The 25,337-nt window shown below is 38.2% G+C and overlaps 7 protein-coding genes and 1 pseudogene across 8 annotated transcripts; 5 read left to right on the top strand and 3 right to left on the bottom strand.

Annotated features, from left to right (window-relative positions):
* The first annotated feature begins 167 nt into the window (after positions 1-167).
* Positions 168-3,560, top strand: LOC17886543 (glutathione reductase, chloroplastic). Its single transcript, XM_006290766.2, has 11 exons — positions 168-617; positions 763-988; positions 1,077-1,355; positions 1,444-1,620; positions 1,815-1,868; positions 1,999-2,147; positions 2,306-2,369; positions 2,450-2,620; positions 2,700-2,834; positions 2,939-3,030; positions 3,216-3,560. Exons 1-10 carry the CDS (start codon positions 217-219, stop codon positions 2,978-2,980), a joined length of 1,698 nt encoding a protein of 565 aa, XP_006290828.1. The 5' UTR covers positions 168-216; the 3' UTR covers positions 2,981-3,030; positions 3,216-3,560.
* An 849-nt stretch (positions 3,561-4,409) lies between these two features.
* Positions 4,410-7,956, top strand: LOC17887407 (F-box/LRR-repeat protein 17). The gene is made up of 10 exons (XM_006290728.2): positions 4,410-5,281; positions 5,520-5,621; positions 5,890-6,034; positions 6,126-6,310; positions 6,453-6,557; positions 6,660-6,757; positions 6,858-7,057; positions 7,136-7,288; positions 7,469-7,570; positions 7,650-7,956. Exons 1-10 carry the CDS (start codon positions 4,659-4,661, stop codon positions 7,719-7,721), a joined length of 1,785 nt encoding a protein of 594 aa, XP_006290790.1. The 5' UTR covers positions 4,410-4,658; the 3' UTR covers positions 7,722-7,956.
* A 329-nt stretch (positions 7,957-8,285) lies between these two features.
* Positions 8,286-10,733, top strand: LOC17884716 (tryptophan synthase alpha chain, chloroplastic). Its single transcript, XM_006291461.2, has 8 exons — positions 8,286-8,640; positions 8,979-9,125; positions 9,240-9,305; positions 9,401-9,586; positions 9,943-10,020; positions 10,117-10,194; positions 10,291-10,350; positions 10,433-10,733. Exons 1-8 carry the CDS (start codon positions 8,449-8,451, stop codon positions 10,565-10,567), a joined length of 942 nt encoding a protein of 313 aa, XP_006291523.1. The 5' UTR covers positions 8,286-8,448; the 3' UTR covers positions 10,568-10,733.
* A 175-nt stretch (positions 10,734-10,908) lies between these two features.
* Positions 10,909-12,941, top strand: LOC17885740 (probable kinetochore protein NDC80). The gene has a single exon (XM_006293022.2). The coding sequence runs from the start codon at positions 11,013-11,015 to the stop codon at positions 12,723-12,725; it is 1,713 nt and encodes a 570-aa protein (XP_006293084.1). The 5' UTR covers positions 10,909-11,012; the 3' UTR covers positions 12,726-12,941.
* On the bottom strand, positions 12,786-13,621 carry LOC111830662 (annotated as a pseudogene).
* A 213-nt stretch (positions 13,622-13,834) lies between these two features.
* Positions 13,835-16,220, top strand: LOC17884997 (basic leucine zipper 25). 2 transcript variants are annotated; one of them, XM_023782108.1, is made up of 6 exons: positions 13,835-14,355; positions 14,456-14,516; positions 14,911-15,100; positions 15,382-15,457; positions 15,631-15,683; positions 15,802-15,899. In XM_023782108.1, exons 1-5 carry the CDS (start codon positions 13,906-13,908, stop codon positions 15,652-15,654), a joined length of 801 nt encoding a protein of 266 aa, XP_023637876.1. In that variant the 5' UTR covers positions 13,835-13,905; the 3' UTR covers positions 15,655-15,683; positions 15,802-15,899. The 2 variants fall into 2 exon arrangements, with proteins under 2 accessions (XP_023637876.1, XP_006291240.1); XM_006291178.2 differs by having other exon boundaries at positions 13,841-14,355; positions 15,558-15,683; positions 15,802-16,220.
* Positions 16,221-16,375: 155 nt separating this feature from the next.
* Positions 16,376-20,651, bottom strand: LOC17887179 (histone acetyltransferase GCN5). The gene is made up of 13 exons (XM_006290701.2): positions 19,908-20,651; positions 19,743-19,807; positions 19,565-19,645; positions 19,375-19,446; positions 18,937-19,105; positions 18,687-18,730; positions 18,368-18,467; positions 17,758-17,826; positions 17,625-17,679; positions 17,158-17,276; positions 16,957-17,050; positions 16,719-16,860; positions 16,376-16,628 (listed from the first exon to the last, which is right to left on the bottom strand). The coding sequence occupies exons 1-13, from the start codon at positions 20,538-20,540 to the stop codon at positions 16,565-16,567; spliced, it is 1,707 nt and encodes a 568-aa protein (XP_006290763.2). The 5' UTR covers positions 20,541-20,651; the 3' UTR covers positions 16,376-16,564.
* A 468-nt stretch (positions 20,652-21,119) lies between these two features.
* LOC17887335 (DJ-1 protein homolog F) lies at positions 21,120-23,857 on the bottom strand. Its single transcript, XM_006291199.2, has 4 exons — positions 23,620-23,857; positions 22,750-23,223; positions 21,986-22,351; positions 21,120-21,550 (listed from the first exon to the last, which is right to left on the bottom strand). The coding sequence occupies exons 1-4, from the start codon at positions 23,797-23,799 to the stop codon at positions 21,371-21,373; spliced, it is 1,200 nt and encodes a 399-aa protein (XP_006291261.1). The 5' UTR covers positions 23,800-23,857; the 3' UTR covers positions 21,120-21,370.
* Between the last annotated feature and the right edge of the window lie 1,480 nt (positions 23,858-25,337).

Below are 25,337 nucleotides of genomic sequence, written 5' to 3'. Positions count from 1 at the left end.
ACATGGGTGAGACGTGAGAGACTCGGTCACTGAGAGTTATCGTCAGTTTGGTAGAGTCTTAATGACCACACAAAAAAACATGTTATAAACAATAAAATATGTCATAAATCTAAGAAAATGCCACGAGTAGAATTATCGAAATAATCACTGTAATGTATATACACGCACCCAAACTTTATTAGAAAAAAAAAAGAGAAAGAAGGAAGAATCGCGGAGATGGCTTCGACTCCGAAGCTAACCAGTACAATTTCATCTTCTCCATCTCTTCAAATCCTCTGCAGAAAACTCCCTATCGCTATTCGTCTACCATCATCTTCCTCTTCCTCCAGCTTTCTCTCGCTACCTAAATCCCTAACTTCTCTCTACTCCCTGCGTCCCCGTCTCGCCGTACTCTCAAACCACCGGTATTACCACTCTCGCCGGTTTTCTGTTCGTGCCAGTAACGACAATGGAGCTGAACCCGAGCGCCACTACGATTTTGATCTCTTCACTATCGGTGCCGGAAGCGGCGGCGTCCGCGCCTCTCGCTTCGCCACTAGCTTCGGTGCTTCCGCCGCCGTTTGCGAGCTCCCTTTTTCTACCATCTCTTCCGATACAGCTGGAGGCGTTGGAGGAACGTAAGATTTATCTTTGCGGTTTATTTCCATACATCTGCTAAGTGAATTTGATGGTTTGATTGTGTTGTAGAGATATGTAATTCTAAGCTGCGTTAGATTTAAAATTCAAAAACGAATGAGTGAACTTATTTTGGTTTTTCTACAGGTGTGTACTGAGAGGATGTGTTCCGAAGAAGTTACTTGTGTATGCATCCAAATACAGTCACGAGTTTGAAGACAGTCATGGATTTGGTTGGAAGTATGATACTGAGCCTTCTCATGACTGGAGTACGTTGATTGCTAACAAGAATGCTGAGTTGCAGCGGTTGACTGGTATTTATAAGAATATACTGAGCAAAGCTAATGTCAAGTTGATTGAAGGTCGTGGAAAGGTATGCTGAAGCTTGGAGTTTATATAGCTCATGTGCTTATACTTCTATGTATTGATGTGAGCTTGATGATATGTTTATTTATGTTCAGGTTATAGACCCACACACTGTTGATGTAGATGGGAAAATCTATACTACGAGGAATATTCTTATTGCAGTTGGTGGACGTCCTTTCATTCCTGACATTCCAGGTAAAGAGTTTGCCATAGATTCAGATGCTGCGCTTGATTTGCCTTCCAAGCCCAAGAAAATTGCAATAGTTGGTGGTGGATACATAGCCCTGGAGTTTGCCGGTATCTTTAATGGTCTTAACAGTGAAGTTCATGTATTTATAAGGCAAAAGAAGGTGTTGAGGGGATTTGATGAAGACGTGAGTAAATAATATGAGAATTACTTTGGCTGCCTTTGTTTATTCTCTTTTGGCTATTTTCTAATTGTAATTATTAATCTTGTTCCAGGTCAGGGATTTTGTTGGAGAGCAGATGTCTTTAAGAGGCATTGAGTTTCACACAGAAGAATCCCCTGAAGCCATAATCAAATCTGGTGATGGCTCGTTTTCTCTGAAGACCAGCAAGGGTACTGTTGACGGCTTTTCACATGTAATGTTTGCAACTGGTCGCAAACCCAACACAAAGGTATAGCATGACTTTTATCTTCAAAGGATATGTATAAAATAAAAACTGTTAGCAACAGTCATTGCTTTACTACTTTGTCTAAGATAAACTGACCGAGTGACCGCTGCTTCCCCTTATCTATGACTTAAGTGGAAGCTACTGCAATGGTCGTAGAATATGACTGATTATTGATGTAATGTTGGCTGCTATAACAGAACTTAGGGTTGGAGAATGTTGGTGTAAAAATGGCGAAGAACGGAGCTATAGAGGTATGATCCAATGTCTTACCCATTTCTTGTCACTTGGTACTTCTAATATACTGCATTGTGCACATTTCTCTTGTTATACCTGGTTACTTATTGTGTAATTGTGCTCCATGTTTCTACTTTGTTTTGCAAGGTTGACGAGTATTCACAGACATCTGTTCCTTCCATCTGGGCTGTTGGGGATGTCACTGACCGAATCAATTTGACTCCAGTTGCTCTGATGGAGGGAGGTGCATTGGCTAAAACTTTGTTTCAGAAGGAGCCAACAAAGCCTGATTATAGGTAACATAACAATCTTAATTTTGATGTTTAGACTTTTGGAATTTTGGTGATTGATGAGAGTTCCTCTGTTTAGTCTGACATGCTCTTTCAGTGATCTAAAACATCTTATAACTGTTTTCTCTGATGGCTTTTATCCTTTGTTCTCCATGATCAACTAGAGCCGTTCCCTGTGCCGTTTTCTCCCAGCCACCTATTGGAACAGTTGGTCTAACTGAAGAGCAGGTAAATAGGATGATTTGTCGAAAATATGGTTTTGGTTTATTGTGTGTCACTCCGTATTAACGTTAGGTACATGTTTGCAGGCCATAGAACAATATGGTGATGTGGATGTTTTCACATCAAACTTTAGGCCATTAAAGGCTACGCTTTCAGGACTTCCAGACCGGGTGTTCATGAAACTCATTGTCTGTGCAAATTCCAATAAAGTTCTTGGTGTTCACATGTGTGGAGAGGATTCACCAGAAATCATCCAGGTTTGACTGCTAACATAGTTCATGGTCTCGGGACAAGTATACACAGAAAACATATGAACTTTATTTTACAATTTGCCAGGGATTTGGGGTTGCAGTAAAAGCTGGCTTAACTAAGGACGACTTTGATGCTACAGTGGGTGTTCACCCCACAGCGGCGGAGGAGTTTGTCACTATGAGGACTCCAACCAGGAAAATCCGCAAAGACTCTTCTGAGGTTTGTTTGTGAACTGTCATAAATATTTATTTAGTTATTTCTCGTTGTTCTGCAACATGGAAATATGATTGGAACTGAGATGTGTATTTTTAATTTCATTTCAGGGAAAGGCAAGTCCTGAAGCTAAAACAGCTGCTGGGGTGTAGAGAAGTTTGCAAAAAGATTTGTATTGACGGCATTGGAACTCCCTGATAAGGTATTCACCAGTTTCCGAAGTATTGGTCCTAATTCCGAAACCTAGAAATGCATTAGCTCATACCGTACTTAGGATGTCAATTAGGACCAGAGCTTTGATTCTGATTCTGCACACCCTGGAAAAATAGGGTGGACTAGAATCCTCCGTAACTGTTTTTGATATTTGTTGACGTGTATGTTTTGCAGGAGAACATTGTGTCCGTGAAGAGGAAGTTTTTTTTTTTGTTTTTGGCAGAGAATAATTATTCTATAATGTCAGCGTGGGAGATATGATCGCCATCGTGCAATACATTTGATCATTTGATTGACCTACACGACCAAATTCCTTGTAACAAGTCCGAAAGAGTTGTAAAACTGAAGCTTTCAGTTCTTGTGCTATCGTAATGAAGGCTGTATAGATAGACAATTTCAGATTTTTTTTTGAATTTGTAGGGTTTTATTTTTGGTAATGTGTTTAGCTTGTCTCTTTGAAGCCACCATGTAAGACTTCATGTTAGCATCGTTGCGAATAAAATGAGCTTTATAAATCAATAATCAATAATCAATATATAGATGGTGTCTTATGTTGGTTTTTTTTTCTTTTTTTTTTTTCTTTTTGGAACAAAGACTTTTGTGTTTATGTTTATAAATAAATAACACTTTAGATTTTAGATTCCCCATATACAAAATTGTGACACCTATAGATCGATGACAAAAAATGATGTTCTTAAATATTTAAGATCTCTTTTAAAGTTAAAAACAAATAGTTGACATACAAAACAAACAAAAATACATTTTTCTAATCCAGAAATGTATGTTTATTAATTAATAGTTAGAAGTGAAAATATCTAAAAGGAAATATATACATTAAGTGATTATTATTTATATTAAAATATACCTATTAAATATCATTATTCTAGTCTTTAGATAACAAAATCTGTTAAGAAATATAAATATCTATTAAAAATAGTGACTAATATTTATAAAAAAAATTAATGGCCATTAAAATAAATAAATAAATTTACATAGAATGCAAGATTTTGTAAAAAGATTTGGACATCCATGCCATTCAACATTATGATAAAGCAAATATGTCATAATTATATTATTAGCTTATCGCGACACGATTTCCAGATTCTTTACTAATAATATTCATTGTGTTTGCTTTAAGCCTTTAAAACTAGTAACAAATTTGTTTTTTTTTTTTTTTGATTTTTTTCTAGGAAGAATCTTTTCCTTACAAATTAGCAAAATATTTTAGTCAACTTATTATTTTCGGCACTGGGTAAGTACTGTGGATCCCAACGTCTACAAAAAAAAAAAAGAGTCCACGTGAGATATTCCCAAAACCGAGGGTAAAAGTGTAATTAACAAAGCTAGACCTCACGCTCCTTTGTATTATTATTAGCTGAGCGGCTACGTCTTTCATTTTCAACATTTTAACATAATATTTGGCTTCGGTGTCTTTCGAAATCAGTCGCGCGAAAACACCATTTTATCTCCCGCCGTTGCTTCCCTCCTCTTTATTTTTTTTATTTTTTCATCTCTCCCACCCAATCTCAAATCTCAATCTAATCTCACTCCCCAACTCCAAATTCACCATCTCCCTCCCTCTCCCTCCCTCTCCCTCCCTCTCCCCCTAATCTAACGATGCAGCCTCAGCCGCATATATCTCCGGCCACCGCAACTGCCGCGATCTCAGCCGCGCTTGAATCTCAGCGCGTTAGAAAAAACCGAGGGAGTTACAATTGCGGTAGATGTGGTCAACCTAAGAAAGGCCATGTCTGTCTTTTAACTGCTCCACCTGATGTTCCCACTACTCCGATCGCTACTGAGCCGGTCAGCTGCATCTCCGCCGCCGCATCTTCTTCCCGTTCTACCGTTTTATCGTTGACTGCGGCGCCGTCTTCGCGTCAGTCTTTCACTCATTTACGACGCGCTTTGTCTTTCGATGACGTCGATGCGCGTAATTCTCTGGATGAACCCGATCTGGATGCTGCATCGCCGGATCTGGATCTACATTTGGATACAGATATCGTTCAGCCCGGGAGGTTTCATGCGGTGGGTTTATGGGAGGTGCTTAAGCGGCTCCCGCCTTCGAGTTTGCTGATGGCGGCTAGGGTTTGTAAAGGATGGAGGGAGACATCGAGGAAGATGTGGAAAGCGGCTGAGGAGCTTCGGATTAGGGTTCCGGAGAGAGCTCAGATTGGATACGTTGGATCATTATTACAAAAGTGTCCTCGACTTATTAGACTCTCACTTAAAATCGAGAGGTGATTGATTCTTCTTTCATAAGATCTATTAGATCTGAGAGTTTTTATTCATCTCACAGTTCTAATTTTGAAAAATGAAGTTTAACTCAAGGATTAATGAACTCTTTAATAATTACCGATGATTGAGACACAAAAAAAATATTTGTTGGCTTCTGATTCTTGGACTAATTGCAATTAATTGTAACAATACATATCTCTGATTGGATTTTTTTTTATGTCTAATTTGTTATCTCTGCAGTGATTTTGACGCGACAACTCTGGCCTGTATTGCATTTTCTTGTCCTAACCTGGAGGTTTTGGAGATTTCAACTTCGGGTGCAGCTGTCAATAGGATTACTGGGTAAATAGTCTTGTTCGAGTCCAGATATTTTGAGTTGCTATGCGAGATTGAGATTAGGCTTCTTGATTTTTATGGGATCATGTCATGATTGTAGAAAACTGTTGGTTCTGTTTGCTATACATTCATCTGTGGTAAGCAGTCATTTTGCATGTGATCTATTCTTAGATTGTGCTTCTAACGGGATTTATGGTGTTGATGGACTTTGAAATAGTTGTTTGTTCTTCTCTGGATCTGTCTTTACTTGTCCTATGTTTTATTGTATCGATAGGGATGAGCTGGGTCGCTTTGTAGCTAATAAACGTGGACTTACAAGCCTTAAGATGGAAGGATGTTCCAACTTAGGAGGATTTTCCCTTTCTTCATCAAGCCTCTCCACTCTCTGGCTCTCGGATCTTCATTCTCTCTCAAAGATGGTAACTGAGTTTCCCTTTTTCCCTTCTCCATTGTGCAGGAAGTGAATTTGTATGTCTAAACCGTAAAATATTTTATTCTCGTTTTTGTCAGATCTTCAATTGTCCAAATCTTACAGAAATATCTCTGGAATTTTCTCGCCTAGAAGATGATTCAACTGATCTTGTAACAATGGTAGATGGTTTGGGAAGGACTTGTACTAGATTGCAGAACATTCATATAGCCTCTTTGAAGCTTTCACATACTGTTGTACTTGCTCTTACTGCTGTGAATTTCAGGTTTGTCTAATATCTATGTTTCCACTCTTGGTTTTCTTTGTTGAAATCCTCATTATGCACATTTAAGAATTTTCACCATTCTCTGGGACTTAAGTCTTGTATATTCATTTGAGAGACTGATGTCAGTTTCCTTATTGTCCAGGATGTTGAGAATGCTCTCGCTAGTTCTTGGTATAGATATCACAGATGCATCTGTAGCTGCTATTTCCTCAAGTTACACAAACCTTGAATTGCTTGATCTGAGTGGGTATGTCTTGTTCTTGTCCATTATATCTTATCTCTATCTCTGGTGGTTCAGTTTGATATTCACATGAAGCGCATATTTAAGACGACCTTTTTTTTTTTTCAGTTCCAGCATAACTGATACTGGCCTTGGGATGATCTGCGATGTCTTACCTGATACACTCTCAAAATTACTTGTTGCTCTTTGTCCGAACATTACATCAAGTAAATTCTTGGTCTTTGGCATGCACACGTGTTATATAATACGAAAATTATGAGTTTATTCCTTGGTTTCTCATTTCTTATATAATGAATATCTTTGCAGGTGGCATTCAATTTGCTACTGCTCAATTGCCCCTTCTTGAGCTGATGGATTGTGGCATGACTGTGTCTGATCCCAATTTAGATAATCCGATCATTGAAGAGAATCCAAGTCCACATAAAACATCAGGCTACAATCAGAAGATGTTTATCAAACATAAACGGCTGAAGAAACTCAGTTTGTGGGGTTGCTCCAGTTTAGATGTGAGTTTTTTCGTCAATACTCTCTAAACAACTTCTACCTTAATCCCATCTTCTCATAGTTTCAACCTTTTGATGCAGGCGTTGTTCCTTAACTGCCCAGAGCTCAAGGACTTGAACTTGAACTTATGCAGCAACTTGCATCCTCAGAGGTTGGTGCTCCAGTGTCCAAAGTTAGAACTTGTGTATGCATCAGGATGTCAGGACCTATTGACAGGAGCTATCCGAAAACAGGTAATCCCTTGAACATATTGTGTGATGTGTAGGGATGGACAATCTAATCTGGTTTACTGTTTGGTTTTATACAAATTGGGATCACAGAAAACACTTTGTGATTCAGTTTGATGCAAAAGTAAAAAACTTTTAGTTTGTGAAAAATGGAATTCTGAAGAAGCGTGTCTTGATTTGTGATAGGTTTCTGAGAACTCTGCGGCTAATGAAAACCATATGCCACGGAAACGTTTGGCTGATGCGTCAAAGAGGATTCAGGCTCTACCTTCTTCATTATACCAAGAGGTGAGTTTTATTTCGAGAGAGAAGTAGAATAAGAAAGTAAGAAAGATTTGTAACTGAGTATTTTTATTTTATATTGCAGACAAGAGAAGATGATAATTATGCAGTTAAGAGAAGGAAGATTGAGAGAGAAGTGTGTACCATTATACAGTAATATGATCCTACTACTACTACATTTAGGCTCGAATCACATTTTGAAATTTACCATCTCTCAATTTATATACTGTACTCTCTGTACATCTTGATTGTGTTGGATCACATCTGTTCTGTTGTTCCTGACTTTTCAACTTTACATGTTTTATCTTTCTTTGTTCTCCAATGACTTGGAATAAAACTGTATAATAACCATCCTGTATTGTTTTTATTTATATACCAACTTTGTTTTCCAATTTTTTTAGTATACGATTTTTCTTTACGCCATAAGGGTTATTACTTACTATGTATGCTTCACAATTTTTTTTCTTTTGTTGACGTCATTGTTATATATGTTTCACCTGTAATTCATCAGTTTTCTAAAATTAAGTAGTAAATATATTACACATAGAATAAAATATTATGCAAATAGTTTGAAAGTTCAAAGTCACTATATTTCATCAAAGAATAATCGTAGTCAAGGTTTAATAGTTAAACACATGTCGTATAAAATGGAAGACCAAAATTGATAACAAATCAAAAAACGGAAGAAGTGACAAAGTCAAAATAGCTCCAAAATGTAAGTGACGGCGCTTTGACACACAACTCTTGGCTGGTGGAATTCACCTAACACTTTCTTCCATATATCCCCAACGTGGGTCAGAGCCGAGTTTTATATAACAATACGACGCTACTCACTTGTTCAACCAAACCAAATTTGAAGCATCCCACAAGCTTCAAGTTTTCCAATGGCGATTGCTTTCAAATCCGGCGTCTTCTTCCTCCAATCCCCGAAAACCCAATTCGGATTCCGCCATTCTTCTACTTCTCCGGATGCATCTCTTTCTTTCAAGAGATTGACTCCCATGGCTTCCCTCTCCACCTCTTCTCCTACCCTCGGTCTCGCTGATACTTTCACTCAGCTCAAAAAACAAGGCAAAGTAAGTAAACTAGTCTCCCAACTAGATTTGAGATTTGTCTCTCCGGGTTTAAATTTTTTGACTGTTAGTTCTAGTGGGAATTTGGATATATGAAGATCAATCACTTTTTGATTTTACTTAGAACGAGTGTGGATAAGGTTTGGAATCGTTGACCAATTTGTTCATTTTACGAATCAACTACTTCAATCACAAAACCAAACTAGTACGCATGTCATGTGTTGCTTATGAATTTTTTGCCAGAGTGAGTGGCATTGAGTTTGCTGAGGTCTGATGCGTCACAGTTTTACTGGGAAATAAAGTTAATTGATGTATCAGTTGTATAACTTTTATTTGTGTAGGTAGCATTCATACCGTACATCACAGCTGGTGATCCAGATCTCTCTACTACTGCTGAAGCATTGAAAGTTCTTGACGCTTGTGGCTCTGACATTATCGAATTGGGTGTTCCTTATTCTGATCCTTTAGCTGATGGACCTGTTATTCAGGTTTTTAAATCCAACCTATCGAAAATGCAACCTTTATATATTAGATTTATATATGTTTCCATTGCCTGCAATTTTCAGTTTTGTTTTGTTTGATTATCTATTCAATTCAATTAGGCTGCAGCGACAAGATCGTTGGAGAAGGGAACCAACCTTGATAACATCCTTGAGATGTTAGACAAGGTTAGATTTGTTTCTCAAGCAAAGATGTGTTTTGTGTCCACTGTCAGATGTCATCCCATCGCATATATGTATTCTAATTGTTGGACTTGGTGCAGGTTGTTCCACAAATATCTTGTCCAATTTCGTTGTTCACTTATTACAACCCGATTCTGAAACGTGGTTTGGGGAAGTTCATGTCCAGCATCAGAGCTGTCGGTGTACAGGGACTCGTGGTTCCGGATGTTCCTCTTGAGGAAACTGAGATGCTGAGGAAAGAAGCCCTCAACAACGACATTGAACTGGTAAGCGTATGCTTCGAAGGACAAATATATCTTGTTCCATTTTGGGTAGCATGATTCTCAGTCATGCCAGTGCAGCATATCACAATAACTCATGTGTCTATATCTATGTTTATATTTTATTTATTGTCCCCTTCTCCTCAAATTGGGCTTTCCTCTTAGCTGAAACTCCTTATCATTTGTCTCTGCGGAGATTTTATTTGCCAGTCTCCTCAACAGAAACAGTAGAAGCATTCTTTAGTGTAGGCACTGAGACTGTTCATGTGTTTTGCTGGATCTACCTCTATATATTTTTACATTTAGCTTTCGGTAACTTCGCCTTTTGGTAAACATAATTTTGCTCAATGTTTGTAATCAAGGTCCTACTCACTACACCAACCACACCAACAGAGCGAATGAAGCGAATTGTTGATGCATCAGAAGGATTTATTTACCTAGTAAGATCCCTCTCAGTGTATATTTCTCTTTGCAAGTGTTGACATGTGTTTTCGTACTCTGAGAATGTATTGGCCCTTGATATTGGGTTTTAACAGGTGAGCTCAATTGGAGTGACTGGTGCACGAACATCTGTAAGCGGAAAGGTTCAGTCGCTCTTGAAGGATATCAAAGAGGTCTAATAACAGTGTTTTTTTAATTAATTGTTTCCCAATTATCTTGAAATGATGTAGAAATGCTCAAGTTGTTAAGCCGTTTGTAATTCCATGCAGGCCACAGACAAGCCAGTGGCGGTTGGTTTTGGAATATCAAAGCCTGAGCATGTGAAACAGGTCCTCTAAAAATCTTAAAAGATTCCGAAGGCCTCTCTTATATTGCTTCTCTGTTGACTGACTGGCTTTGTGGTGTGAACAGATAGCTGGATGGGGAGCTGATGGAGTGATCGTAGGCAGTGCAATGGTGAAGCTATTGGGGGATGCAAAGTCGCCTACGGAAGGTCTTAAGGAGCTTGAGAAGCTCACCAAGTCTCTCAAATCTGCTCTTCTTTGAAAAACAAAAAAAAAACATTTGCAGACAACATGTTGAGATTTTGTTTTTGATTTTGTTTTTGCTGATTGTGAACAATGTGTCAATCTTTTGATACATTTCAAGTATGATTAAGTTACTGTGTCTCAAGCCACAAACCAGTTGCTCTGTTTAAAAATTTATTACATTACCTACACAGAATAATAAATACAGTATTGTTTTCATTACTACTACTGGAGAGTGTTTTCAAATTTGGTTGTTTAGATAAAACTTGCGACCCGGTTGGTATTCCGGTTCGAGTAAACCCGAACAAAACTCCAAGAAGTTATTAGTATTAGATTTAGGTTCCCCAAAATTCAAATTACAAAATTGAAAATATTCTCCATCCCGCTGCTGCTGCTATAGATCTACTATAATTTTCCGACCCAGTTCCAGTGTCAGTGTCGGTTATCTGAAAAAGTTAGAAGAGATGAGAGGCGGAGCCGGGGGAAAGAGAAGAACGACGGTGGGTTTTGGCGGAGCGCCGCCGCCACCACCACCATCAATCGAGCAACAACGTCAACTCTTCAACTCAAGAGACTCCGACGCGAGTTTCGCTAGCAGCCGTCCTTCATCGATTGGTTTAGGCGGCCGAGCCACCGATGACAGATCTCACCAGTCTTCGATGATTCGATTCATCAAATCGTTCCTCTCTTCTCATAAATGCCCGATCCAAATCCGCTTTAATCCTGCTCCTTCTGTCAAAGACATCTCCGAAACCCTAAAATTCTTGCTGGAAGCCTTAGATTACCCATGCGATTCCAACAAATGGGATGAGGATATCGTCTTCTTCCTCAAATCGCAGAACTGTCCTTTGAAGATCACTAAATCTAGCCTCAAAGCTCCCAATACGCCTCACAATTGGCCTACTATTCTCGCCGTTATTCACTGGTTGGTTGAGCTCGCTTGTTACCGTCAACATCTACTTACCAATTCCACCTCCGCCCCCGAAGCTAACTCCATGAATTTCTTCGCCATTCGAAGCTTTTCTCACTTCATTCGCCTCGAGGATGATTTGGATTCTGAATTGCAAAATGAATTTTTGGGTAAACTGGAAGCGGAGAAGGCTAGCGTCGCTGAAACCATCTCTGGTTTTGAGAAAGTTTCCGGTGAGTTAGAGGCGAAAGTTGATTCGTTGAGGAAAGGTCCGTCGAAGAAGGAAGCTCTTGAGAAAGTTAAAGCCGATCTGGAGAAAGACGTGAACAAGTTCCGAACCATCGTTGTGGAGTATACTGACAGGACCCAAGCGGTGGAGAAAGTTGTGGAGGAGAAACATAAGGAGCTCAAAGCTAAGGAAGAAGAGAGAGAGCGAATCTCTGAAGAGAATAAAGAGCTCAAGAAGAATGTGGAGCTTCAGAACTTTAGCGCCAGAGATGTTGAGAGGATGAGAAGAGAGTTACAAGCTGTTGAAAGAGATGTTGCAGAGGCTGAAGCTGCTAGAGATGGTTGGGATCAGAAAGCTTGGGAACTCAATTCACAGATTAGGAATCAGTTTCATCAGATTCAGGCACTTGCCATTGATTGTAACCAAGCTCTTAGGAGATTGAAGCTTGATATTCAGTTTGTTGTAAACGAGAGAGGGGAAACACCTGCAGAGGTGATGGGTGTGGATTATAAGTCTGTGGTGAAGCCAGCTCTGTGTTCATTATACGATGGGATCAAAGAAAGCTCGGCGGAGAAGGTGGAGGAATTAATCACGTTACAACACCAGGTGTCTGAAATGGCTTCAAAGTTCGAATCCAAAAAGAGTCTTCTTGGGTCAATTCAGTTGCAGATCAATGAACTCGAAGAGAAGATGAGGTTGGTGAAGAAGGAAACTCAAGAGTTGACTGCGAAATGCGACTTGGAGGCAAAAACAATGGTAGAGAGTGTGAAAACGGAGGCTTTGAATCTGGAAGTGGTGGAGAAAGAAGCTGCGGAGTTTTTGAAAACTTCAGAGCTTAGTTTGCAAGAAGCAGTTAAGAAGAGTGAAGAGGAGGTTCAAGCATGTGCTGCACTACTCTTTGCACTTATTGATTCGATATCGAAACAGAAAGAGTACATGGACTCAAAGGTATCCGAGATCAAAACTGGTGTTGCTGATACTGCCAGGGCTGTTTCAGAGATATATAAAACGAGCTTCAAGAAGCACCGTGGTATCTAGGGATTGGATGGTATTGGCCAAGAGTTTGTTAAAGCGTGAGTAATTTGTATCTTTTATAGCTTTTGTCAAATAGTCTTATTTATGTTTAGGGTGGTCTGTATAAGTTTGGTCCCCATTTGTTCGAATCAGCTTCGTAGGAATGTCTTTGTTTACTCAAGAGAAGTATTGTGACCAAGTTACGCAGGATTTCCAATGAAGAACACGTACCTTGTTTTACCATTTGCTGACTTAGATTGCTTCCTGTAGTCCTGTGTAACCTCCTCTTTTGGTTCCTAGTTTCTTCAATCTTATTGAGTTTCTCCCTGACAGTTTGAAGTTTGAAACGTTTGGTTCATTGATGACAATGCAAAATACTCAGTCGTCAGATGAAACTCGAGTAATAAGACAAGTTCTTCTAGGGATACTCCATCTCTTGGGGAGAAATGGTCCATAGTTGTTCAAAGCCAATTTTGTTACTTGGGAGGTGCTCTTTTGGGAGAAGACCTCTTCCCTCCTGATTTCTAGCTCATCCATTGTCATTGAGGCTTTCGAACTTGGGAGCATACTGGAAGATTATTTTCTCGAGAAAGCGGTTTCATTCCAACTCTCTCTATCCAAATGTGGCGTTGGTGATGAGATATACTTTGATCTAGTAAAACATCCGTGAACTTCTCCTCACAGACTTGCGCATCCATAGGTTCACAGTCTTCAACAGTTCAACCTCTTCATAAGTCATGAAAAGTCACATGAGATAGTCACCACGCCACAACCCAAAGCTGGGGAATTACTTAATTGACCAAGTGTCTTGATTTAGAACCTTCGATTTGACGCATTGTACCAATTCCAGTCCTCCTATTTGTTGTCTGCGGTATCCACCTAGGCTCCTATAAGTGTTACATGAGCTCATCCTTGTCCATTACTTTGTTTAAAGCTTACTTGTGATTTGTGAATGCCTCGCAAGTCACACCAACTAAAGTAAAATTTAAATGCCTTTTTTATCTTTTTTCTTTCCGACGTATTTTTTTTTTCTTTCACTTTTGTAGTAATCCAATACAATAGAGAAACGTGTCAAGTATCCTCCTAATCAATAACGGCGGCTCCACGTAAGACAACACAGAGAGAAGAGAAAAAGACAAAAATAAGAATTTAGGAGAGAGAGAGAGAGAGAAAAAAAAAGGAATCTGAGGCGATTGGGTAAGCGATGCACATCGTCTTCTCTGTCGATGATTTGACCGAATCCTTCTGGCCCGTTCCCGCTCCGGCGCCGTCACCGGGATCGACTCCGCTTCCGGCACCGCCGCAGAACATGACGGACGGGATGACTCGAAGTCAATCGGAGTGGGCGTTCCACAGGCTTCTCAATGAGTTGTCCGGTTCCGATTCGAGCGCTACGACCAACACAATCGAGAGATCGCCTCCACCGGTTCAGTCTCTTCCGAGAGTGGAAGAAACCGTTGAAGAAACCGAAGATGTTGTCGAGATTCAGAAGCCGCAGCAGAGTCATCATCGTCTTCCTGCGGATGATCAAGGGAATCGGAATCGTGCTCCGTCGTCTGATCCGTTGGATTCTTCAGCTGGTGTTGATCCTAATCAGTACCATGCGATTCTTAAGAGCAAGCTCGAGCTTGCTTGCGCTGCTGTTGCTCGTCGTGTACGTCTTTTAGATCCATTTTCTTATGTCCGTTCAGACGAAGAGAAATTGAGGAAAACATTTTAGCTGTGGAGTTAATTTGATTTCATTTTTTTCGCAGGTGGGAACTGTGAAACCGGAAGATTCAAGTGCCTCAGCTAGCAATCAAAAGCAAGCTCAAGGTTACGTATCGTTGCTTTGTTTTGGTTTTTGGCTCTCTCTCTCTCTCCTATATCTATGTTTCGATTACACAGAGAACAAAGCATTTTACGAGATTTGTCTGTCAATTAGTTTGACTACAAAATTGATTTTGCTTTTTCAGTGTTTATTCATAATTGTTCTCTTCTATTGTAGCAAATTCTCATCACTGTCATATCGTTTCTCTCATCTGCTGTTTCTCTTAGAATAAAGAAACAAGGCACATGTATTATGTGTTTAGATGAGAATTCTTATCTTTTGACTCTCCATACTTCATAGTGCATTCTACTACATAGTTTCTATTACTCCTTGGGATATATACCTTGATGAGTTTTTCTTCGGTTGGTGGATTTATGGGATTATTTTTTACTCTTCTAGGCTCTACTGTGGCACAAACCTCACCTGGTGCTTCATCTGTTAAATTTTCTTCCTCAACAAGCACGCAAAAGAAACCAGATGTTCCAGCCAGACAAACTACCAGTATTTCATCACGAGATGATTCTGACGACGATGATCTTGATGGAGATGCAGATAATGGAGATCCTACTGATGTGAAGCGTGCTAGGAGGTATGAATCTTGATCTTTGTATTCTTAAGATGTACTTCGACTTTGAACGTTTTGTGGGAACAGTTTGCAGCTTAGCTTTCCTACCATCTCTAAAAAAGAAAAGCAAGAATTGAAGTCTTGAAGAGGAATGTTTCAATTAGTTTTATGTTTTATCTGTTGTTGTTAGGAAAATCTTTTTGTACATCTGAAAGTAGAAAAAAATAGTCATTTAGACAAAATCAGGCTCTATATATCTAATTTTTTTCAAGGTCATCATGATTCAGTATATTGTTATAACCCAGGATGCTCTCAAACCGGGAATCCGCTAGGCGGTCCAGGAGAAGAAAGCAAGAACAAATGAATGAATTTGATACACAGGTTCGTTCTTTTATTAGTTGCTCATTATACGTTTCTCGATTCGTCTTGTCTTTTCAGCTGTCTTCCAGGGATTTATAGGAAAATTTGTTGGCATCCACAGGTAGGCCAATTAAGAGCTGAGCATTCAACTTTACTTAATCGTCTCAGTGACATGAATCATAAGTATGATGCAGCTGCTGTTGACAACAGAATTTTAAGAGCTGATATCGAAACTTTGAGAACAAAGGTATACAGATTCCATTGATATCATTATGACTCCTGAGTTTTAAGATCTTACAACACCCAAGACTATAATGTAATCTTATTTATTAATGAGTTGATCGCATTTATAAAAACTTGTGCAGGTTAAGATGGCAGAGGAAACTGTGAAAAGAGTGACGGGAGTGAACCCTTTGCATTGGGCAAGACCAAACATGGGCATACCATTCAACAACACACCGAGCGCTCCCACTAGAATCCCGCCAAACGCTAACCACATTGTGAAACCAGGAATCCCAAGCACCACCACCACCAGTGCGGGTTTAGCACCAAATCAGAGAGCAGAGGCGGCAAATTTCTTGCCGGAACAGGTAAATCGTGACGGCATGCAGAATCCATTTGCTCCTGATTCTAATATGTATGAAACCCTACCCCATTGGAATCACAAGCATTAGCCATAAGAAGACTCACTGGTTTTGTAATTTTGAGACAACTATTGTCTGTATTTTTTATTTACTGTGTGACTCTTTGTAAACTTCTAATCCTTTATCTATATTAATCGAAAGACATTCTTAAAACAAAAAGCACTACACACACTCTCTCACGTGTCATTCTCACAAAACTTCTAAGCAGACGATTCTGAAATAACAATGGACATGAACTTATTTTGATATTACCATGAATATATCTCATATGGGATAAGGGGAGGGCAAAGACAAATGCTTGCAAGTTTGGGAAACTTGGCTAGAAGATTTGTATTCCTAAAACTAAAAGAGTCGTATGCAAATTAATATACATCATACATGGACTTGACAATACACTTGAATGTTGTCAGGTTGGTATCCCTACTCCCAACAAAATTATCGTAGAAATGAAAGGTTAAGAATTTTTTTCTTCACTTTGCCACCTCTATTGAGATTTAGCACCAGACTGGAGACCTGCTTGTACTTTGCTATGGAAGTGAGTTTCCAACCTTTTAAGAAAAAAGACAAAAAAATTCAAATTACACATTTTCATTACCAAATTACAAGATAAGAGATGAAATGAAAGAGAAACCTTTTACCTGGTTGCACATTTGTAATAAATGGTATCAGGGGAGTTGTAAGTTCTACAATTGTTAAACATCCGTCTCGCATCAGCAACAAACATGTCGAGTGTCACGTAATACTGTTCCGACTCTACCCTCTTTGCAATTACCTTCAGATCTGTGTTCATACCATTTTTGTTCAACCAAACTGAAACCATTTTTACTTAAAGAAGACAAAATTCTGAATACTTAATAGCTATATGTATCTTATTACCAATGGGATCTTTAATGATGTCATAGTAATCAGGGACATCACGAGAATCAACTGGTTCTTTGAATGGCCAAGCATCAGCATGGTCTTGCATTGTCTGTTGCAATTAACTACAGCTTGTCAAACTAGAGGGCATGTAACATAATATGTAAGAGGGCATAATAATCAATGACAATGCACTGGGGGAAAGAAACTTATCACAACCTTCAAAAGTGCGCGCATAAGTGCATTCAACTGTTTTTGATTTGTCACCATATCTGCAGAACAGTTGAATATTTTGAAACGTGTATGCCCCCACTGATCTGGTGTCCAACCAGCTTCTCCTGCAATATTTTTACCATAATTCCCGTATTAGTCAAACTAATAATTACGCAACATGACAAAAACTATTACAGATTAAAGAACCTGCATTTTTACACGCCAATTTAGGAACTGCTCTTACTATACAAAATAAAAGGAGATGAATCGATTTGTTTAAAGCCAGTCTAAGACAAACCCTAAGCCCATTGCTAACCAATGCAGGAATCTTAGCACATGCTTATCAACTTGATCTCATGGAGCCACTAGCACAAGCTTAATTTTGAGATGACTGGAACATGTTCTAGGGAGACAAATCTATTTTTTGGAGTAACAAACTGCAAATAACACCAGGGAGTAGAATCATAACTTACTTAAGCCACGTATTTCCTCAACTTTGATAATCTTTCTAGGAATTCCAGCTTCATTCTGCAAAAAAAAAAAATATCTTATTTATCAAAACTACTGCAAACGGGGTTATATTAACACGAAACCATTGATGCTTACCTTTAGAAACTCAATTTTTGGATACACATTCTGACAGTTTGATAACTCTCTTATCCTTTCATCAATTGCCTGTTATAACAAAAGTACAATGGGGATCAGAATCTGATATATATATATATATATAATGGTCGCGAGGATCCAATCACCAAAAGGTCTTTATAGATTAATTAGACAGTAATATAACAAATGTTTACTTGTTTAGTAATTACTTTTAAGCTGTGTCGGTTTTCTTAGTGGTAGGTCACCATACTCTCTTAGTTACTAAGATTAAGCGTTTTCGGTGGGTAGCTTGGTTCTCGACAGAGGAATACAGTAACTTCCATTAATTAAGTCCTCCTCGGGAGAGGAAGGGAACTCTCAAATTCTCAATAACCAAGTCCTAAAGTTGTATTTCTTCTGTTTTTGAATCTTTCCAGAATCAGCCACAAAGTTATTAATTTACAGATACTCTGGGTAATTGAGCCGAAAAAAACCAATTTGGGCCGAAGAAATGTATTGACTTATCGAGGTATTAATTTATCGAGTATTACTTTACTGATACTTGAAAGTATCTGACCCTGAAGGACAATGAATTTTTTTTATCAGATACAAAGTAGATTCAATGGCTTACCTTTCTTTGCTGGCGTATCATGCTTGACAGATCCGTATATGGAAGCTTTGGATCAATTTTGCATTCCATTAGGAGGCCACCATCATAATCTTTAATGAACCTAGGAAAATACCAAGCTTTTGTTATTTGCGAAAGTTAGTTTAAAGATGAAGAAGAGAATAATAAGCCAAATTTTGAAAAGCTCTCTGATAGCATGATAAACTAGGAAATGTAATGTTTTTACTCTCAGGTTTGTGGGCTTAATTGAGCCCACAAATATTTCAGTCAGACATCAAACAAGTTAAGTACGGTAATGAGCAGTTTGAACTTAAGAGCATACCCATGCCATACATCTTTCTCCAAGTAAATCTCTTTAGTAAAACCCTGCAAGATAATGGATTTACCAGATCAACTTAGTGAACGAGTATAAAATAAGTTTGTATCCCAGAAAGTAGACTTGATAGCAAAGTAGAAACAGAACTTTTTGAAGTGTATATCCAGGCTCAATCCAGGAAATTTGAAATCCTTTGACATTTGTTGTCAGATTAACTATAGAGCAAGAAACTGCAGAATTTACGAAATATACCAACCTGCTTGACAAAATAACCAACAGCATTGTTGTCCGCATAAGTAAGAAAATGTGTCAATCCATCAACATCACGTGCATGTTGTTTCAAGTGGTTCATCAATCTGGTACCGTAACCTTTTACTTGTTCATCTGCTGTGATTGCACAAAATGCTATTTCCCCAAACTTCTGACTGGATCCCAGGAAAAGTGGAGTTAATAAGCATGTCAAGACTGTAACTACGCTCATTATGAAATCAGTTTACAGATTATTCAATTTGAAAAGAAGCCTGTGCGTGATGATAACATAAGATTCCAAGTCAATATACTACTTTCTTTCAGTCTTAAGTAAAGAGCAAAACTAGATGCATAAGCGTATAACTATACATTTGGATTAAGTTATCACTAGTAGAATATCATTGGGTTTAAAAAGATGGGACAAGTTATGCGAAATAGACCTTACCTGTGATATGGACGATACGTGATACCACCTACAACTAGATTTCCTCTTAGGACCATAACAGACTTGTGTTTCCTGAGAAAATAACATAAGTTACAGATATTAGAATGCTTACCATTTGCCATTGTTTGATATAGAAATTGTGATAATTTTAAAAAGTAGTCGTCTTTTCACTCTAATTTAGCATATTTACCTGTCCATCAGAAGACGGACAATGTACTCCTTGGGCATGTTAGGTAACTGTCTTGCAAATATGTTCTTCAATCCAACCAAGCTGGCAAACATACAACAAATTATTCAGAAAATAAAAACTCAGAGCTGATTAGAAGCTGAAAATTCAGTGACAGGAGACGACTGAGGGAAGGAATTACCACATCATATGCTCATCAATGCAGTCATTTGAGTAACAAACAAATTTGAGTCGTCCTGCTTGCTCCTAAAAGAAAGATATTTGTCAATGGCAATTCTCTGAACTCATCTGGTAGTTCATTGGCATAGATCAAGGCCTATAAAGATAGGGTCCAGTGATAAGCTACCTCTCTCTTCAAAGTCTCTTCTCTCGCAATGTAAGCTCCGCTTGTCTGAAAATTCTCAGCCAATACTTTAACAGACTCATCCTTCGGCACCAGCCCTGAGATTGAGCTTCCTCCTACGATTCCACTCACACCGGTCCCAGACACAGATGATCCACCATCTTTTCCACCATCAGAGCTCTCAAGCTTCACAGTGGAGCTCTCCGTCTTCAGCTTAGTGTTGCGACTTGAACCATTGACTCCAGAATTGGAATCGAGTCGAGCGGCCGTGAAAGTGCGCATTGAAGAGTCTTGATCCTGCTCAGGAGCAAATTCGTCCTCATCATCGTCAACGACGATATCCTCAGATTCATCAGGGTCTGAATCCGTATCAGCGCCGCGAGCTGAGATGCTCTCGAGTTCGTCGTTGGAGGTCAAGGCACCGTCGCGAGTATCGGCAGAGAAGGAGGAAGGAGGGAAAGAGGTAGTAGGAGGAGCGTGGTCTTCAGAGGCGGCTGCATTCGCCGCGGTGGTGGCGGCGAGCTTGCGCTTGTGGAGAGAAGAAGTGACGGAAGCGGAGGCCGAATGAGAAGGAGAAGGAGTTTGAGAGCTGCGCGAACGGTTGGCCGCGTTGAGATGGGAAGAGTGGGAGTCCATTGAAGCAGAAAAGTGAAGGTGATTGAGCAAATCGTGACGAAATCGAGAGTCTAGGGTTTTGCTCGTATAATTTGGGGGCGGGAAAGACGACGCCGACGAACGGAATATTCTGGCTTCAGTTTTTTACCCTTCATTTTATTTTTTAATGAGCCAAAATATTTTAACCATAACCATTTTAAAATTAATTAAATTAAGGAACTTTAAGCTGTGATTAACTATTAAAAATTGTCATTACTCACTACCAAAAAAGAAAAACTATTAAAAATTGTGATTTACAATTTAATGATAGGTAAGTTGGTCGGCAAACCATTGCGATTCTAGCTACAACATACTATACATCTTCATCGGTAAATTAGCATAAAAACGTTATCTTATTATTATATTTTGAACGAAAAAATCTTATTTTTGTTGAACATTTATCGATGAATATATTCAGTATTTAACCCGTTAATATGTTGATTTATAGTATGCTATTATTTTAAAACGTGTTAGTGACCTAAAATCATTAGATATTGATTAGTGCTACTAAAATAAAATAACAACAACAGAGATTAATTTGTTGACAATGAGTCACTAAAATTTACTATTTAACCAGGAAATACAATTTATTTCGGTGATGGGTTTATCATTGCAACTACAAAAAAAAAAAAGTAAGAAAAACGCAAGCGATGGTACAACGTACATGCATTGTCAATAAAGCGGCTAGCGCTTGTTTAGTGTTTACGAATTAAGATTCATGCAAATTGAAGTAATGCACATCATGCCACACTTTATACGTTTTATTTTTAAGGCATTACTACTACGCGCATCGAAACACCATTGAGACATTATTAGAATACAACAGAGAGACCAAGTGCACCCGACAACGCATACATAAAAGCAGGAAGATCTGACGTTTCTGCGGCTGTGACCAGCTTCTCGTCCGTCACACACCGCTCTGATTCCACGATCTCACCACCACCAACCTTTACAGCTACTTTTGTCCCATAACTACTTGCACATCTCTTCTTCTGCAATGTACGTAATATATATATAGTATGACAAAACCAATGAAATTAGATATGAGTTCACAAATTGGCAAAAAAAAAAGAAAACATTTATATTGGTTTTCGTTATTGGTATGATGAGTTATATCTTAATCCTCAACAAAATGCTGTCATAATCTTTAGCCATAACCATAATTTTATATATTGGAGATCCCTATATGCGTGTTTAAAAGGACAACAGTATGAAACTATATTCAAATGTGAAGAGCAAATAACTTAGCTTGACATTTTTTTTTCTTTCTCTATACGCATAAGGATGCCCTAAGAGATGCAGGATTATATTTATATACAGCTTTTAAGATCTTAATTTGTTCGGTTAGTATATATATTAATTAGATCATGTTTGATTCATTTTGGTTGATACGGCTACCTCTAATTAATATCAACGTTGAATTTTACCTTAAGAGTGCCTGTAGCGGCAAGTAGCCAATTTCCCATTCCAATGGCAGCAACAAACTTGCCTTTCTCAACAAACGTTCTGACCAATTCTACGGCCTTGGGGTTCATCACCAAGAGCTCAGGCGATCTTCCTCCGGGTACCACGATGCAGTCGTAATCATCCACGGAGACATCATCCCACCCAATGGTCACATAGAAGTTGTGGCCAGACTTCTCAGTAGGAAGTTGCCGTCCGTCCTCGAGGTCGTGAACGATAGTAGCACATTTCTCACCTCTCTTCTTGTTTGGCGTCACTGCATCCACTTTACATCCTAGAGCTTGAAACGCTTTAAATGGTACATTGATACTGTAGTCTTCAACACAGTCCTACATATAGACCAAGATTACATATTATTTAGACCATATCATTTGTGCTATTTAAAAATAAAATAAAACATGGAGCATACTCTCTTTCACGTGTTAGTAGAGATTTAATTTGTGATTAGTAATGGACTTTCAGATTTCTTTGACCAAAAAATTGAAACATTCGGATTTTCACTTTATAGAAATATTTTCCGTTAGGCTTTGAAGACAAATAAATTAAATATATCAATATAAACATCTGTTAATCATATATATTTTTCATTTTATTTAGGGTTAAGTTTAATTGGTAAAATAGACTATGTTTTGACTTAATTGGTGGACAAAAATATTAAGAAATATTATTAGAGTCAACTTTAATATATTTAACAATATACACATAAGTAATGAAGTGGAAGGCTTACCCCAATCAAGAAGAGCAAAGAAGGCTGATGATTCTCATTGGAGCTAGAAATCTTGGAGCCAAGTGATTCCAACAAAACTCTGAGGCTGTGAGCAAGAGTAGGCCACCCCATAGTAGACATGAAACTTCCGTCCTTGACACAATCAGTGATGTCGAAAAGGGTCTGGACTCCGGGCTGTTGCCACCACGCGCCGCCTGAGAGCTCTATCAACGGCTTCATGCTTCCGAACGCCGTGCACTTCATTCCACCGGTGAGCAGACCCGCAGCAGCGAGAAACAGCTGGCTGTGGCAGCTCGTGAAGATGAGCTTCTTGAGTTCGGCGAATCTAGCGACAAGACTCACGCATTTCTCGTCTGCGCTCAGAAGCTCCGTGAAACGTCCACCGGGAATGATGATGGCGTCGTAATGGTCGGGGATGACGTCTTCGAAGTTTGCGTTTAGTGTTAGATGGTCAACCACCAACTCAGTGTATATCTGTAAAAAGGTAAAAACAAAATTGTTTACTCTTCTTTTCTACTATAGAGTAGGCCCATGCAATTTGCGTTGAGACCACCCAAATGCATACGTTTTGGATAATTAAACGTTTTAAATAATATTTGTTATAATTAGTTAATCCGCATTTATCCAAATTAAGTTATCTAAATACCGAAACCTGGATCAGATTCTTTATAGTGGACGATTAATCCAGTACTAGTTTGAACTACGTACATGTAGTTTTAGTACTAATAACAAGTGTGTGGCATTTTCGGGTTCAAATTATTATTATTTTTTTTTTTGGGTATTTCTTTGGTTTAGTAATTAAGCGAAAAAAAAAGATTGGAAGGAGACGCAAAAACGAAATGAAGGTAAAGGGAAAGATAAGAGAAATGCCTCGAGGCCGAGAAGATCGTGAGCGGCCATGACGCACTTGTCGCCAGTTTTGCGAGCAGGAGAAACGCAGTGGACGTTAACGCCGAAGGCTTGGAGAATGTAGAGAGGTACTATGGTCTCGTAGGCTTCCATGAACTCTCCGCATAACATCAAAACCGATTTCTGAGCCATTGATCTCATTTATTTTCTCTTAAGACAAATCACACAACACAGAAGAACTAATATAGGAGTTCAAGTAATCATGTTGTACCTTTATATTCAATAATGAAAGAGATAAGGTTATATTATTAGTGGAGACGTACATACAATAGTTTTTTTTTGGACCTATTATTAATTAACTTTTTTTTTTTTTTTGTATATAATAGTTGTAGATGTGTGTGAAAAGTGGTGTCACATGTCTAAAGAGCGTTACATATTTTAGGAACCACAGCTAGGTAACACTTATTATCGTAAAGAAACAACAAAACTGCAATTTAACTAGATTTTTGATACGGAACATAAGATCATTGTGTTATTCTTTTGGAGTGGATGGAACTAAAACCCATTAGTCGATGCGACCATGCAAAATTGGAATTCTCTTTGGTCGATCCCAATAAAAAGCAAACGGTTCCAAATATATATCATTGTCCGTTAATTATTTATATGAGCGTCACATATTTTTGTATGCCAATGCACAGCATACAGCATAAATAAAAGATTAATAGAATTATGAAAAAAAAATATATAATATCAAACCAACAATTTGTATTTCGTTTTTTTGTAAAATAGTGGTTTAGTTCGAGAGTAGACTACTACTATTTCGTTCACACACAAAAAAAAAAAAAAAAGACTACTACTATTTACAATTGGATTAGTAAATATAATCACGTGTTAATTGCAATTTCTGGAGCCACCTACCTCTCAGTCTCTCACCAACTTGACCACATCTTCTTATGCTTAACCAAGAAGCCAAATGAAAACGGAATGGCCAAACTTAATTAATTAACATATATACGAGTTTGTATGTTCTTATCTATAGTCATAAGTAGCATGGTCGTACGTAGAATAAATAAACAGAACATATTTAATTAATGGATAACACTATAAATAACGCGAGTCAAGAAGTAGCAAAAGACTGATTATAGATTATTGCAAGCAATATTTTACACAGATAAAGGAAAAATAATGAAACCATATGTATACCAAGGTTTTGTAACCAAATTATTAAATCCAAATCCAAAAGAAAATATCTCATTGCTTTGCTGCACTTGCAAGACTTCGTTGTATAGGTCTAGTAATATATATGTATGATTGTAACCAAATATGTTTTAATTAGACATTCTTCTTCCGACGTTCAAACTTGAAAGGAAGGTTTATGTGGTGGTTATAGCTTATTTGAACATGGTCATTTGAATCTCAAGAATTTCTTCGATGTTAATTATCTACCACAATGATATTTTTATTGATTTTGCTTCAACTTCGAGAAACCAAAGAATCCAAAAAAAGGAAATTGATAGAGATGTAAACTTGGTACTAATGCATCAATGAAATTTAAACTTCTTGCGTTTAAAGTCTAAATGAAATGGAAGACAAGACAATTACAATAGTTAGGGGAAATGATAGTCTTAGTAAATTGAAACAAATCTATATATATGTGTGATTTATTTAGTTAGTAAATAAAAATGAATTATAAATATTGTAAAGATGTGTTTCTACTAACATACAGTACAAGTAAAGCT

Source organism: Capsella rubella, unplaced genomic scaffold (assembly GCF_000375325.1).
Source record: "Capsella rubella cultivar Monte Gargano unplaced genomic scaffold, Caprub1_0 scaffold_5, whole genome shotgun sequence".
Classification (NCBI taxonomy): Eukaryota; Viridiplantae; Streptophyta; class Magnoliopsida; order Brassicales; family Brassicaceae; genus Capsella; species Capsella rubella.
Note: the sequence above shows the minus strand (reverse complement) of the source record. Positions and strands in the feature narration are given on the sequence as shown.